Below are 15,781 nucleotides of genomic sequence, written 5' to 3'. Positions count from 1 at the left end.
ACACAATGACTCATGCCATTTCTGCATCTATTCCATCAGTACACAGTAATCCATATTTTGATGTGAACAAGTTACATCCCCACTCACACTGTATCCAGGGCTGTATCCCCCACGCTGCATACATCCACACCCCCCACACACATGGCAGGATGCACATGCACGCAGCATGAAGGGCCAGCACAAACGGACACATGGACAAACACGTTCCCAGGACATCTTACTCCACCCCACCCCCTCTCTCACAACATCACATACCCACATACTCAGACCAGCCCCCCATGTTAGATTGGGGTACATGCGCGCCCCAGCACGCAGGGGCACACATCTACCCCACTCCACTCTAGTTTTTCTCTTTCGTTTGAGTGACACAACTTTAAGAAGATTTCAAGTACATGTGAGCGCAGCATCTTAAAGGAACACTGTTATACACATCTGATGCTTGATGATTGGTGCAGCGATCCATGGACACGTAATTTAGTCTTTGGACTCCAAAAGGACTTTATAACATTGAATGCTTTTTGGGTTTTTTATATGCGAATTATTGTTTATATTGTATAAGTGAGCGCACAAAACATAGATTAAGGTATACGGCACAAGTAAGCATAATTGTTAGTGCAGCACACTGGGTTTGTGTTTTTGGTTAACATGGAGCTACTGAATGTGTTTAATAGGGGGCAGGTTGATATTGATAAGATATTCACCAAAGAGGTTAACCCTCAAAATGGGAATGTGGATAATTGTTTTAGGAGTATGCACTCCCTTATGCAGAAAGAAATTAACACATGGTGGGATGCAGCCAGCCTGAGGAAATCAATCAAAGAGGGAATTATTCCCAAACGTTTCAGATGGGATCTTGTGGTATATGATGGGGAAGAGGGAGATGAAAATGACAAAGAGCTAGGAGATTTTTTAAATGAATGTGGCATTAATCTCTTGAAAATCCTATTGAAGCGTAAAAATGGGAGAGCAGATAGAATTAAGAAAGAAATAGAGGAACAGAAGCAGAAAATGGAGAATTTTAAAGAAGTTAGTGATTTTAGACAGCGTACTGAAATCCTGGTGAGGAATTTAGTTAAGATTGATAAAGAGGTTGGTGAAATTAAGGTGGGCCGTTTTCAGCGTGATTGGCAAGAGTATCAAAATAAGCAGGCCTATAGATGGCAGGTAGAACAGACCAAAAGAAAGGAAAAAGTGGAAAGGAATATGGTAAACAGTAGTGAAAATATGGGGATGCAGCAGCAAGGTGAGTATAAAACCCGAATGGATATGAAATATGAAGGGTATAGGGCAGGACCCCAACAGGTACATTTCAATTCCCCTAGAGTAGGGGAAAGATGGGACAATGGAAGTCCGAGAATACAAAGAAATGGGATAGGAAGACAGGGGAGAACTGGGGGTTACAGAGGAGATGATAGGTATAATGAGATGGGGGGGCATAGAGGCCACTTCAATCAACCCAGAACCCCGGGCTTCAGACCAGGAATGGGTACACAGAGACCCAGAAGGGAATGGAGATCTCAGTACCAAAAAAATGATACACCTGACTATGTGCCTACACAGAATCGCTTTGATCCACTCAATGATGTTGATGATGATTTTTTTGGGAAGGTGTGGGACGAAATGAGAAGGCAGCGAGTGGGAGAGGGGGAGGTGGACCCTGGGGGAGTGGGCAGAAAGCGAGGAATAGAAGAGGGTGCAGAGGGGGGAGAAGAAAAGAGAAGAAGGTAAAGGGGAAAGGGATTTTTAATATTAGCCAGGTCCAGCTCAAACCTGAAGAGATGGCCATCTTGGATAAAGGCCTGAAATATGCCCCTAAGCAGGGACTGGATAAATTTGGTACGTATATCAATATACAGAAGTATGTTAGGAAACTCAATATTAAAAAATATTTCTTATCCAAAGAAGCTATAAGCAGAAGCAACAGAGAAGTCCCTGAATATGTACACACAGGACTAAAAAACAGGTCCCTTTTCAATCCAAATACAAATAGTATGGGTAGTACAGTTGAAGTGTTTAGAAGACTGGTCACGGAGGACTTAGAGAAATTGGGTGACCAGAGGAAGGATGGTGAGTTAGTGACAGCACTCAAACTAGCTGAAAGAAAAGATCTGCTGATTAGGCCTGCTGATAAAGGAGGTGGTGTTGTGGTTATGAGAAAGGACCAATACACTGATGAATTAGATAGGATAGTTGGGGACAGTGCAACCTATGAGAAATTAAGAGGAGACCCCACCAGACAGTATAAAGGGATACTAAGAGACATTTTGAGGAGAGGCTTGGATGAGGGGATAATTGATGACTCAGAGTTTAAATATCTTATGATCGATGTACCAAGGATACCTGTGATATATCAGAACCCAAAAATACACAAGGATCTGGAAAGACCCCCGGGTAGGCCCATAATTAGTGGGATAGAGTCCTTAAATCAGAGAATAGGTGAGTACATTGATAAGTTTCTGCAGCCTATTGTACAAAAACTCCCATACCTCGTTAAGGATACGAAACAAATGATTCAAGAGGCTGAAAGGATTACGTTGGGTGAGGATGACCTTCTAGTAACGGCTGATGTAGCCTCATTATACACAATAATTCCGCATGACCTGGGACTGGAGGCAGTAGAGAAGGCCCTAAACAAGGATGGTACATTAAAAAGGGAGCAAATTCTGTTCGTTTTACGGTTACTAAAGTTTGTTTTACAGCATAACTATTTTTGGTATGCAGGACATTTTTTTCGACAGATAACGGGATGCGCCATGGGGGCAAAATTTGCACCCAGTCTGGCAAATATTTTTATGGATGAATGGGAACAACACGTGTTGGAAAACACCAATAGCCGACCAGTTAGATACTGGTTTAGGTATATAGACGATCTGTGTATCGTCTGGAAAGGGAGTAGACTTGAATTAGACCAATACGTGCAGTGGCTCAACTCTAACCAGAGGGGCATTAGATTAACAGTGGAAAGTGATGAGAACAGAATTTGCTTCCTAGATCTGGATCTGTATAGGAAGGGAGAAAGACTACAGATGCGGACCTATTTTAAGAAAACAGATAGGAATGGATATATCCCATATTCCAGTTGTCATCACAAAAAATGGCTTACCAATATACCCAAAGGGCAGATGCTTAGAATAAGACGGAATTGTTCGGAGATCACAGATTTTAGGGAACAGACGGATATGCTGATAGAGAGGTTTGTGGAAAAAGGGTATGAGAGGGAGACATTGGGGAGGATACGTGATGCTGCTGAGAAAATGGATAGAGGGCAGATATTGGGGAATGGGAGGAACAATAAAGATGCAGATAACAGACAGGAGTATGCTATGTTGCTTGATTACAACTCTAGGCATAGTGAAGTTGAACGTGTGATAAGGAAACACTGGAATGTGCTGAGGGCCGACACGGTGCTGGGACGGATGATACCTGTTCACCCTCGGTTTGTATATAAGAAGGCAAAAAATCTACAGCAAATCTTAGTTCCAAGCTTTATTGATGGGCCAAAAAGAAGCAGGGGAGACATGATGGGAAATAAAGGATTTTATCCGTGTAGAAAATGTGTAGGTTGCACAGAATCGCAGGCACAGAAACGCAATGAATTTATGGGAAAGGTTAATGGGAAGAAATATGAAATTAGGGACTGCATTACCTGCAGTACCACGCATGTTGTATATATGTGTTGGTGTCCTTGTGGATACCAATACATTGGTAGGACCACAAGGAAACTCAAGGATCGGATTGGTGAACATGTTAGGAACATTAAAAAAGGCAATTTTGCACATAATATGTCTAAACACTTTGCTGAACATCATGGGCGGGATCCGGGTATGATGAACTTCTGTGGGATTGATAGATTAAGGGGCAGTTGGAGAGGGTGTAATAAAGTGAGGGAATTATCCAAGATGGAGTCGCGTTGGATTCATGAATTGAAAACTTTACACCCGAGAGGTCTCAATGTCGAGTTTGATCTGAACTGCTTTATTTCTAATGACTAGAGTGGAGTGGGGTAGATGTGTGCCCCTGCGTGCTGGGGCGCGCATGTACCCCAATCTAACATGGGGGGCTGGTCTGAGTATGTGGGTATGTGATGTTGTGAGAGAGGGGGTGGGGTGGAGTAAGATGTCCTGGGAACGTGTTTGTCCATGTGTCCGTTTGTGCTGGCCCTTCATGCTGCGTGCATGTGCATCCTGCCATGTGTGTGGGGGGTGTGGATGTATGCAGCGTGGGGGATACAGCCCTGGATACAGTGTGAGTGGGGATGTAACTTGTTCACATCAAAATATGGATTACTGTGTACTGATGGAATAGATGCAGAAATGGCATGAGTCATTGTGTAATAATGTGTAGGTATACAAGAAATGTTAAATGTTATTGCGGATTGGATAAAAATTATGCAGGGAACGTTATATGTATTAGTGGCCTGGAACACAAAATTGCAATCCGTAATGAGATGTAATGATGCTCTTGGGGGAATATGAGAAACTGATATTATGTTATGTGATGGGGAGAAAGGATGTGATAAGCCTGCACTGATCGGATGGGGGGTTTGAGGAGTGGACCGTATTGTAGAAGGGGTCTGAATCACGTAAGAAATCCGTATTGGGTTACCGTATCTATGCGGAAATCTTGTTGAGCCAATCACATACTGGAATACCGGCATTGTGATATTACTAGCCATGAGATGATGTTTGGGGGCGGCACCCTGGGCGTGAGTATTCGCGGCTGGTCTTCCAATGGGAATGCAGCAGGCGGACTGGAATGACGGGGGGTGACCCTTGCTGACATGGCAATATCTCATAGGCAGATGAGGCGGCTGGAGGAGGGCGGAAGTACTCCGGTGGCCATTTTGGGTGAGGGAAATTTGGGGATTGGATAATGAGACGGAAATAATAGTATTTTAAGACGCTGGCTGGTCAGACGCCTCAAGCCCCTGATGAGTGCGCATGCACGAAACGCGTAGGGCGGAGCTACGGGCGGACAGAGCTGGCGTGGAGGATTGTATTGACATGCTTGATTTTATTGGAAACTTGTGAGTGCACTACTTTTATTTATTTTATTAAAGCGAATGGTTTTACACTATGTGGAGCTTTTCAGTTATTAGGCTGATGTGAAGCTTCTGTTCCTACGGAGTTATCCATTTGAGGCTGGCTGAGAAAGACCTGCTGGGCGCTTAAGTGCAGTTGCTGTCTTATAATCTGGGCAGCAAAATAGAAGGTGAGAGGCCACGTATGCTGGTGGTGGTGCTAAGTTTGAGGGAACGCACATGGTCTGGAGAGTTGTGGAGGTGCTATTTTTGCTGTCTGTGGCTGGCAGCTACAGCATATGGTGAGGACCTGTGTGACCTGGTGGATGGTGGATACCTGGGTAGATTTCACTATCAATTCCTGGCACTGGGTGTGAGGGATGCGGCACTGTTATAATACAGTATTACGCTATGGTTTATTTTTCTCTTTCGTTTGAGTGACACAACTTTAAGAAGATTTCAAGTACATGTGAGCGCAGCATCTTAAAGGAACACTGTTATAAGCATCTGGGGTGACTACATTAATCCCCTCTAACTCTATGCCCACCTAGGATTTCAGGCACAGCCTAGGATTTCATGCCCACCTAGGATTTCATACATACCTCCCAACTTTTTGAAATAAGTAAAAGGGACACTTCACGACACGCCCCTGCCACACCTCTATAGGCTAGATAGGTAAGTGCCCACAGTGTAGGTTAGATAGGTAGGTGCATGCAGTATAGGTTAAATAGGTAGGTACCCCTCAATATAGGTCAGATAGGTAGATGCCCTCAGTATACATTAGTTAGGTAGGTGCACGCAGTATAGTTTAGATATATAGGTACCCCTCAGTGTAGGTTAGATAGGTAGGTGCCCCCAGTATAGGTTAGATAGGTAGGTGTCTCCAGCATAGGGGCAGGGGGAGTGGGTAGAGCAAAGTTTCAACTCACCTACCTCGATCCCCACCCGCAGCCTCTATCTTCTTCCTGTCCCGGCGTCCATCGCATCGGTAAGAGCTCCCCCTGTGATGACATGCAGTTATGTCATTACAGGGTGCGTTGCTACCATCGCGATAGATAGAGACTGCTTGCGGGGATCGGCCCCTCGCTTGTACGCTGGCGGCGCCCCTGCCTACAAGTTGCGACAACTTGGAGGGGGAATAGTATTTGACACCACCCCCGAGTTTAGCGGCAGCAGGGAGAGCAAAACATATTTTCAATGGTATTTCCACTTGAATACAGAATTCAACATTATTTTCACGAAGATTAATGCGAAAAGAATATCAGCATTTTCGCTCATTAGTGCTAATTAATGCCAATTTACTATCATATAAGACTGAATTAGAGTTTTAAATAAAAAGTACATACTCAGACTTGAGACATAAATTAGCCTTTGGATCTTTGCAGTGTTTGCATTCTCCACACTGCGGATTAAACAGCAGAATTACTTTGTCACCTACACAAAAAAGAATAAAAAAAATATATAATTTATACGAGAGAGAGAGACCAAAAGTTTGGACACACCTTCTCATTTAAAAAGAGTTTTCTTTATTTTCATGACTATGAACATTGTAGATTCACACTGAAGGCATCCAAACTATGAACTAACACATGTGGAAGTATAGTACATAACTACAACATGTACCTATTCCACCCAATAAAAGTGCTAGGTAGCAGTATGAGGGAAGCAGGTATAAAACAAGTGAGTGCATACATATATATAGTGTTACATCGTGCGCAAAATGTTTCATCTAAATAAGATTTCATCAGGAGCAAAGTAAAGTGCCACAGACATAAACATAAAACCCCCACCACAAAGAATCCCCCCATACAACGCTCAAGTCAGAGCTGAAGCGCCCATAGCAAATGAGGTTTTTAAATAGGAATCATCAGGAAAGCCGCCCTTCCCTATGCGTGTCCCATCCACCCCTACAGAGGCGTAACAATAGACCCTGCAAGGGATGCCTCCGCAGGGGGGCCCAGAAGCCACAGGGGGCCCTTGGGGGGAAAGTTTGAGAGACTGGTAGCTAAGGGCATGGAGAAAAAAAAACGTATTCTGCTCTCGCACCATTGTTATATTGACTGCATGTGTCCACCACACAGATAAGCACTCACACACACTTTGGAATTTGTACACTGTCCCTGCTCCCTGGGGTTCATAAAAAAACATCTGTCTCACATTGCAGCAAAGTTCTGAAGATTAATGTACAAGTTACAAACAAAAGAGTCACAGGGTGAAAAAAAGTTCTACACTGTCCCTTATCAGCAATCATTCCAAAGAGATTCCTAGATTCTTATCACACATGACCTTATGGCCTCTGATTACTTTTACAACCCAGCAGAGTGGGTAAGATTGATGTCTGACTGTCCCTGCCTCATTGAGAGCTTGTCTTATACTGAGTCCAAGATCCTATAATAACAGTGGCAAAAAAATTCAGAATGTCACTGATTGATAAAGTTACAGTGAATATATCTTATGTTCAGCATGTCATTGTTGTTCCTCCATATAGCATGTGCTCTCATGTAGTCAGAGGTGTATCTGGAGCCTTGCTCCTGCAATAGGCTCCATTGTCTTTCACCTCCCAGGGGGGCTGATCAATTAGCAAATTACCTCTCCCTCCCAGCCAGCCAGCCCAGCTGTCTGTACAAGTAGGAAGAGGCAGAGGACTGAGTCTGTGTCCAGTTCAGGCATCCACCTCTCTGCTGACAGCTTCTGTGTCGCCCTGGCAACATCACTCACATAACCCTATTGATTGGCCATGGAGCCCTGCATGCGTGCCGCTGGGGCTGATGGGGGTGAGAGAGGAGAGGAGTGTATGTGTGTAGCTGGAGCTGCTGCATGGGAACACACATGGAGCAGACGTGAGTGGGGTCGCTATGCTGAGGGCGGCAGCCTGCAGGAAGAGACAGGGATCATCACACTGGTCTGTGTGTCCTTATCAGGATGATCTCCTGCGCTGATAAAAGCAAAGGACATGTGAATCTTCTGACCTGCAGCTGTGTGCTGTAAACTTCCCGAGAGCTGCTATATTGGCATTGTATGGTGTACAGCCTAAGCTGCCCATACATTGCTCTCAGCAGGCTCACAGTACATAGGTGCTAGTGAGAAGATTCACAGGTCCTTGACTTTTATCAGAGCTGCTGCAGGAGATCATCCTGATAAGAACACTGACCAGCAATGAGTAGATGCTGGGTAGGGGGAGGGAGGAAAGTGAACATTTAGTCAGCTCACTGTCTCAAACCTAAATACGGTATTCACTGCACTGGCACAACATGTAAGAAGATGGATCCAGGAACGACGAGCGTTCTCCGATCCATCTTCCTGTGAGCGGCGTCACACATTTTTACACGACGGGTGCAAAATGGAAGTTGAGCGTTTGCCGTACTTTGCATTCAGTTGTCGAGCGTCTTAAAGATCCTATTCTCTGGGAAACGGCTGTGTATGTATGTATGTACTGGGAAAAGAACTGCAACAAGAGACTTGTCGGCTGCAAGGGGCTGGAGGAAGCCCCGGGTAAGTAGATCTGGGGGTAGCATAGATTGCCTGTCATTTCCTTTAAGTCTAAGTGTTTTTATCTGCATGGGGAAAACACATTGGTCCTCAGTTTTCCTGTGCAGAAAGCGAGGGGGGTGGGGGTCCCCATCCAAAGTTTCGCAGGGGGCTCATCCAAAGTTTCGCAGGGGGCCCAGTGATGTCTAGTTACGCCCCTGCACCCCTATAGGTTATACTGTACGTCATGCTAGTGGCATAGTGGCATAGTGGTTAGCTCTCTCGCCTTGCAGCGCTGGGTCCCTAGTTCGAATCCCAGCCAGGGCACTAACTGCAAAGAGTTTGTATGTTCTCTCCGTGTCTGCGTGGGTTTCCTCCGGGCACTCCGGTTTCCTCCCACACTCCAAAAACATACGGATACGTTAATTGGCTCCCCCTAAAATTGGCCCTAGACTACAGTACTTACACTACATAATATAGACATATGGCAATGGTAGGGATTAGATTGTGAGCTCCTTTGAGGGACAGTTAGTGACAAGATATATATATATATATATATATATATATATATATATATATATATATATATATATATATATATATATATATATATATACATACATTGTACAGCGCTGCGTAATATGTCGGCGCTATATAAATACTAAATAATAATAATAATAATACCTTACAACTTATGCAGGTAAGTGGAGCCTGGGCTAATGTCATGCCCTGTACATTTTTGACTCACTTGAGACAATAGTATAGAGAGGTTCAGGAGCTGAGAGACAGTTTTGAGTGTCTCCAGCATATAGGTGGTACTGGAAACCAAAAGAGCATATTTATTGTCCCAGGCTATGAGTATAGATGGAGAATAGAAGAGGTCATCAATAGTAGGTAGCAGAGGCCTAAAAACGGCTTCACACTACATACACTGCATTGTACAGCAGCAGCAGAGCAGACACCCTACAGACAAAAGGCAGGTGCATTGGATTCATATACGATATATATGTGAATCAGCCACAAGCTTGAATGTGTGTTAACAATATTTTGGAATTTGTTGCAGTACATTCTCTGCTGCTTCCAGTCTGCATGTGCAATGTCGACAAAGCTCAAGTTCATTTGTCCATCTCTGAACACCTGTTCATCTCTACAGAATTCAGGAACTTATATATGTGGCTGTAGTTACTTAGTTTATAAAAGCACTGTAAAATTGCTCCCTGTACACCTAGGCAATGATGTCGCACCAATATAGCGCAACACTAACATGTAATGATGAAATTGCTGTGTGCTCCCTGTGCATGGCAACTGTGCTGAGCTTTGTAAATACGGGCCTTTTCTGTAAAAAGGTGTGGGTGGTCCCACTGTTATATGTATTGGATCTCCACTTGCAGCCACAGCCATATCACTGGACATAGTTCTCAGACTGTGCTTTTAGTACAGTGGAAGGTCAGGAAGGTTGTACTTACCTGGTTTAACTGAAGCCACTCCTTCGCCAACACTTTCAACTATTCCGGCACCTTCATGGCCTAGAATGATGGGAAGCTTTGCTCTTGTTACCGCTCCATTTAATATGTGATCATCTGATCGACAAATGCCCGTGGCAACAACCTATACACAAAACATAGAAATAAAAACTTAATTGAAAAGCCTTAAAATACCTGCCAACGGGAGGACTAATCAGAGGCTTGTTCATCCCTGAGAGAGCATGCCTTGGGTTGGGGTATATATCTGCTGTATAACTGAAGGGGCTTGATTCACAAAGCGGTGCTAACCTACTCAGCACGTCTAAAGTCTTTAGACACTCTAACCAGGGTGCTAAGTAGGTTAGCACCGGATTTCTCAATCAGATCGCGCGCTAACTTTACGCGCGCAAAACTTTCCGTGCGCAAAGTCCTATGCGCGCTAAGTCCCATAGGCTTTAATGGGCACTTCGCACGGAGCGCCCTGCGCTCTGTGCAGTGCGCGCGTAAAGTTTTACGCGCATAAAGTTTTGTGCGCATAAAGTTTTACGTGCGAAAAGCTAGTTTAGACGTGCTAAGGGGGTTTTCACAGGCGTGCTAACAGTTAGCACTGCTTTGTGAATCAAGCCCAAGGTATGTACACACATGCGATAATAACTACCGTTCAGCTGAAAGTTGTTCAATTTGTACAGGATCTGTTGTGTCTGACCCTGACCCGTAGCGAATCCAGACGCCTGAGCCGGACCTATTACAATGTTATTTTTGCTCCGCATCACCAGCATTAATCCACTTCTCTGTGTGCTGTGCTGATCGTCAACCATCTGCCCCTGGTCCCCCAGGAGCCCTTCCATAGCCCCTCCATAGCAACAGAAGGGTTTGCTAGCCTATAGGTAGCAATGCGTGTCTGTACAGCATCAGTCCCTGAATTGTCTCCCGACGGATCGTTTCACAATCCCCGATGGGGTTACAATTATCACATGTGTGTACGTAGCTTAACTCTGTTTTCACGCAGTAGATGCATTGAGAAAAAATCCTTATTCTTTTTTTTTTTCTCTGAAAAAATGCTTTTTCAGTATGTGATACACACACATATGCTAAACTGCCAAGAATTAAACTTCATTGGCCCACATGCAATTCACTTTTTTTCCTGATTTTTTCCTAGGCGATCATTTTTCATCTTCTATTTAGAATATTTTTTCAGCACTTTTCGTAATAATTTTAAGTATTTTCTTGCTTGCTGGTGATTTAAAAGGCATTTTATTGACAAGTTTGAAAATATCACTTAGGAGAAAACTCAGGGAGAAAAAGTGAATTGCGTATGGGCCATCACCACTTCCAAGAAGAAATAATAATTCACTTAAAATAAAAATATAATGCTTTCTTACAAAAAAATAAAATATTTCACAACAAGATAAACAATGTTTCACCTTTATGCGAACTTCATTAGCCTTTGGTGGAGCAACTTCAATTTCTTCAACAGCCAGCGGTTTTCCTGCTTCCCACATCACTGCCGCCTTGCATTTAATAACCTGCAAAATACATCAACTCTATGCTTATTTATAACTGCAATAATACAGAAATCAAGAGGTTGAGATATAGTCTACTATTATGAAAGTATGTGTGTGTGTGTGCTTGCGTGCATGCGTGTGTGTTGTTCAGACACTACTGCCAAAGTGACCAGCAAGACTGCCAGGCAACTAGGTTTATTTTTACGGAAATAAATATGGCAGCCTCCACATATGCACTTCAGGTTCTCTTTAACCACTTTACCCCCACTGGTGCGGATATCTTCGTCTCTTTTTCCATCCTTTCACCCCCAGGGACGGAGATATCCGCAGCTCCCGCGCTACCGCCGCTGTCCGCGCTCCCACTCGCTCGTGCGCGCTCCCGCTCGCTCGTGCGCGTGCTCCCGCCGCTCATGTACGCCACCGCCCGCTCGCACGGAAATCAATTAACGGGAAAAACCACTCCCGTTTGTTGATCTAAGCCCCCGCAATGATCAGCTGCTTCTATGAGAAGCAGCGTGATCATTGTGATTTTCCCAGCCTGATTGTGCTTCCTGCAAGCGTACTTCCGGACGTTTGCAGGTCGCATGAACAAAAAATCACTGTGGCCATCTTGTGGCCAAATAGTAAAACTACACCCCAAAGCATTTTTCATATACACATACATTAGTTTTACACAATAAATTAACTCAATACTTCCCACACTCCCCAATTATTATTTTTTTTTGTAATTAAAAAAAATAATTACAATAAAAAAAAAACATAAATAGTTACCTTAGGGACTGAACTTTAAATATTTATGTCAAGAGGGTATAACACTGTTACTTTATAAACGATGGGCTTGTAATTAGGGCTTGTAATTACTCCAGCACAGAGCACGATAAGTACCACCATTTATGGACATGTTTATGTGACTCATCTACCATTTTTGCTTGTACACCTGCTGCTTTTGCATTAAAGCTACAGTGCCAGACATATTTTTTGCTTTTCTATTCCTTGTGAGGGATGGATGCAAAACTGAAAAAAAGACACCTTTATTTCCAAATAAAATATTGGCGCCAAACATTGTGATAGGGACATAATTTAAACGTTTTTTGAACCGGGTCAAATGGGCAAATAAATTTCATGGGTTTTAATTACAGTAGCATGCATTATTTAAAAACTATAATGGCCGAAAACTGAAACATAATGATTTTTTTCCCACATTTTTCCTATTTTCCCATTAAAACACATTTAGAATAAAATAATTCTTGGCATAATGTCCCACCTAAAGAAAGCCTAATTGGTGGCAAAAAAAACAAGATATAGTTCATTTCATTGTGATAAGTTAAAGTTATAGATATATAGATAAAGATAAAGTTATAGACGAATGAATGGAAGGAGTGCTGAAAGGTAAAAATTGCTCTGGTGTTTCAGGGGTAAATCCCCTCAGTTGTGAAGTGGTTAAAGGACAATAACTGATGAATTGTACTTTTTCAGCCCTTTGCAAATGTGTCAGTACTATGTAAATAGATCATTATGATTGTTATTGGTTGTGCGGTTCTTACAATTTACCTGTGTAGAGAGTGAAACATTTTCTGTTGTGATATGTCTTACTATAGCCACAAGGTGTCACCATATATCAAGTTCTGTATAATTTAAATGTAGCAGTGGCTGTTCCTGTGCTAAAAAAAATAATTGTTGGTTTATTTTCCCTGTGGTTTGGTTATAAAGTATAGATTCTAAGCAAGAAGTTACTTAGCCTTGCTAGAAGGGGATGTATCTTTTGGGAGTTCTCCAGAAATGTCATTATATTAGACCCACTCTTGAGACTCCAAGAAGAAACGTGTAGAAACCCTACTTGGGGAGAATTCCTTTACCTTTCTACACTATTTATTTATTTATTTTTTTGTTATATTTATAAAGCGCCAACATATTACGCAGCGCTGGACAATAAATAGGGATACATCAGAATCAGAATCAGAATCAGTTTTATTTCGCCAAGTACAGCAAGAGCTGTAATCGTAATTATTTGTGGTACACATGGCATAGGCAGTGTAAAGACAGACAGAGAAGGACAGACGCAAAACGCATACAAATACAAATACAAAGATAGAAATGCAGTGGTCAGGACCGTACTGGCCATTTCACTGCTGTGCAGGGCAGTCAGGTAATAATAAGGTGCACTAAAACGTCCACAGTCCCTTTACGGATAAAGAACCTGGGCAGGCAGAGGCAGGAATCGGCTGACCGACCCGGCAGTTAGAGATTCAGGCCGGGCCGGGGAAGGTTAGAGTTCAGTAGCCGAACAGCCTGGGGGAAGAAGGTGTTCTTCCGCCTAGTAGTTTTGGATGGTAAAGTCCTGTAGCGGTGGCCCAATGGGAGGAGCCTGAAGTAGTGGCTGCCTGGGTGGGAGGGGTCGCGGGAGATCATGGTTGCCCTCTTTCTCATCCTAGAAGAGTGGAGGAGATCAAGAGGAGGAAGAGGAGAGCCGATGATCTTCTCTGCGTCAGTTATGACTCTCTGCAGTTTCTGTTTGTCGCTGGCCTTAGCGCCCGCATACCAGACAATTACAGAGGAGCAGAGGATAGATTCTACAATATTTAGGGGTGACATACAGCAAAATGACAATACCTGAATACAAGAAAGATCAGATCATGCAGCACAGTATGAGTACAAGGTAATGCTTAGTCAGTCACTGGATGGAGCATGGAGATTAGGCAAGTTAGGTTCACTCAGATGCCTAGCATGGGTTCACAGTAATGGAGGTGCATGATCAGGTTGGACACAAAAGGAGGAGGGCCCTGCCCAAAGGCTTACAATCTAAAGGGAGAGGTAGGGACACGAGAGGTAGGAGACCAGAGTTCAGCTGTGGGTTTAGAGCACTTGTGAGGGGTAGTAAGCCAGAGTGAAAAGGTGAGTTTTGAGGGCTATCTTGAAGATGTTGAAGGATGGGGCTGCCCTAATGGGTGGAGGTAGGGAGTTCTATAGTGTTGGAGCAGCTCTTGAGAAGTCCTGGAGGCGTGCATGGGACTGGGTGATGCGGGGGGGGGGCGGTTAGGCAAAGTTCATTGGAAGAGCGGAGTGAGCGGCTAGGTGTGTACCTCTGAGTAAGATCGGAAATGTAGGTTGGACAGGTTTTGTGGACAGATTTGTAGGTCAGACACAGTATCTTGAATCTGGACTGGATAGGAAGCCAGTGGAGGGATTCAAGGAGGGGATCCGCCATGGTGGAGCGATGGGAGCAGTGAATAATTCTGGCTGCTGCATTCATGATGGACTGCAGTGGGGCTGTTCGGGTCATAGGGAGACCAGACAGCAGGGCATTGCAGTAGTCAAGGCGGGAAATTATGAGGGCATGGATGAGGAGTTTGGTGGTGGCAGAGGTCAGGAAAGGGCGAATCTTACAGATGTTACGAAGGTGGAAGGTGGAAGTTGCAGGACTTTGTGAGGTTTTGAATGTGGGGAGTGAAGGAGAGTGCGGAGTCCAGGGTAACACCCAGACAGCGGGCTTGAGAGGTAGGGTGAATGGTAGTGTGGTTAACAGTGACATGCACATCTGGGAGGTTTATGGATGGGTGGGAAGATCATAAATTCCGTTTTGTCTAGGTTTAGTTTCAGGAACCTAGCGGACATCCAGGAGGAGATGGCTGATAGACAGGAGGAGACCTTGTCCATGGTAGTGGTGGATATGTCAGGGGTGTGGAGGTAGATCTGGGTGTCATCTGCATACAGATGATAGTTAAAACCCATGGAGGAGATAACCTTGCCAATGGAGGATGTGTATAGGGTGAACAGTAGGGGGCCAAGGACCGAACCTTGGGGGACTCCCACCGAGAGGTGGTTGGGGGTGGATGAGGACTCATTGAAGGCGGTTCTAAAGTGAGCCTATAAATTATTAGCTTCTCTGAACCATCAGGCAGCCATTTTGCCATACAGTACTGGAAGAATTCACTCCGCAACCGAAATATTAGATGCCGCCCACAAAAACCGATGGGACTGAGAAACCACTAATTATTATTAATAAAACCTTCTTTATCAATCACTATCACATAACGCAGTGCTGTACACAATCTAGGAGAGACTTTGCTACATTAGACAATGCTACACAGGGACACACAGCATTAAATAATGATACACAAAATATTGATGTTCACTATTTTTATAATAAACAATGTTGCAAAGATTGCAATTTAGGGATAAATATAGCAGATGAGTCCATATGGTGGTGCAGAAGAGCACATGTGGAAAGGGGTAAACAGATGGAGAGTAGGGTGTATGATCAGGGGCAGGGCCTGCACTACCGTTAGAAAAAGGAGTCAATTGCCCAAGGCCTCCGAGTGCTGCTG

The 15,781-nt window shown here is 43.9% G+C and overlaps 1 protein-coding gene across 1 annotated transcript in view; it reads right to left on the bottom strand.

Moving 5' to 3' along the window:
* The window catches only part of LOC137547350 (alcohol dehydrogenase 1-like), a 97,285-nt gene that overhangs the window by 56,567 nt on the left and 24,937 nt on the right, over positions 1 to 15,781 (bottom strand). Inside the window, exons 2-4 of the mRNA XM_068270863.1 lie at positions 11,376 to 11,477; positions 9,955 to 10,096; positions 6,367 to 6,454 (exon numbers count right to left, since the gene is read on the bottom strand). Of these exons, the coding sequence (XP_068126964.1) occupies positions 6,367 to 6,454; positions 9,955 to 10,096; positions 11,376 to 11,477 (332 nt within the window). The remainder of the gene's footprint in view (positions 1 to 6,366; positions 6,455 to 9,954; positions 10,097 to 11,375; positions 11,478 to 15,781) is intronic.

This window comes from Hyperolius riggenbachi, chromosome 1 (genome assembly GCF_040937935.1).
Source record: "Hyperolius riggenbachi isolate aHypRig1 chromosome 1, aHypRig1.pri, whole genome shotgun sequence".
Classification (NCBI taxonomy): domain Eukaryota; kingdom Metazoa; phylum Chordata; class Amphibia; order Anura; family Hyperoliidae; genus Hyperolius; species Hyperolius riggenbachi.
The sequence above is the reverse complement of the archived record's forward strand: the minus strand, read 5'-3'. Positions and strand labels throughout refer to the sequence as shown.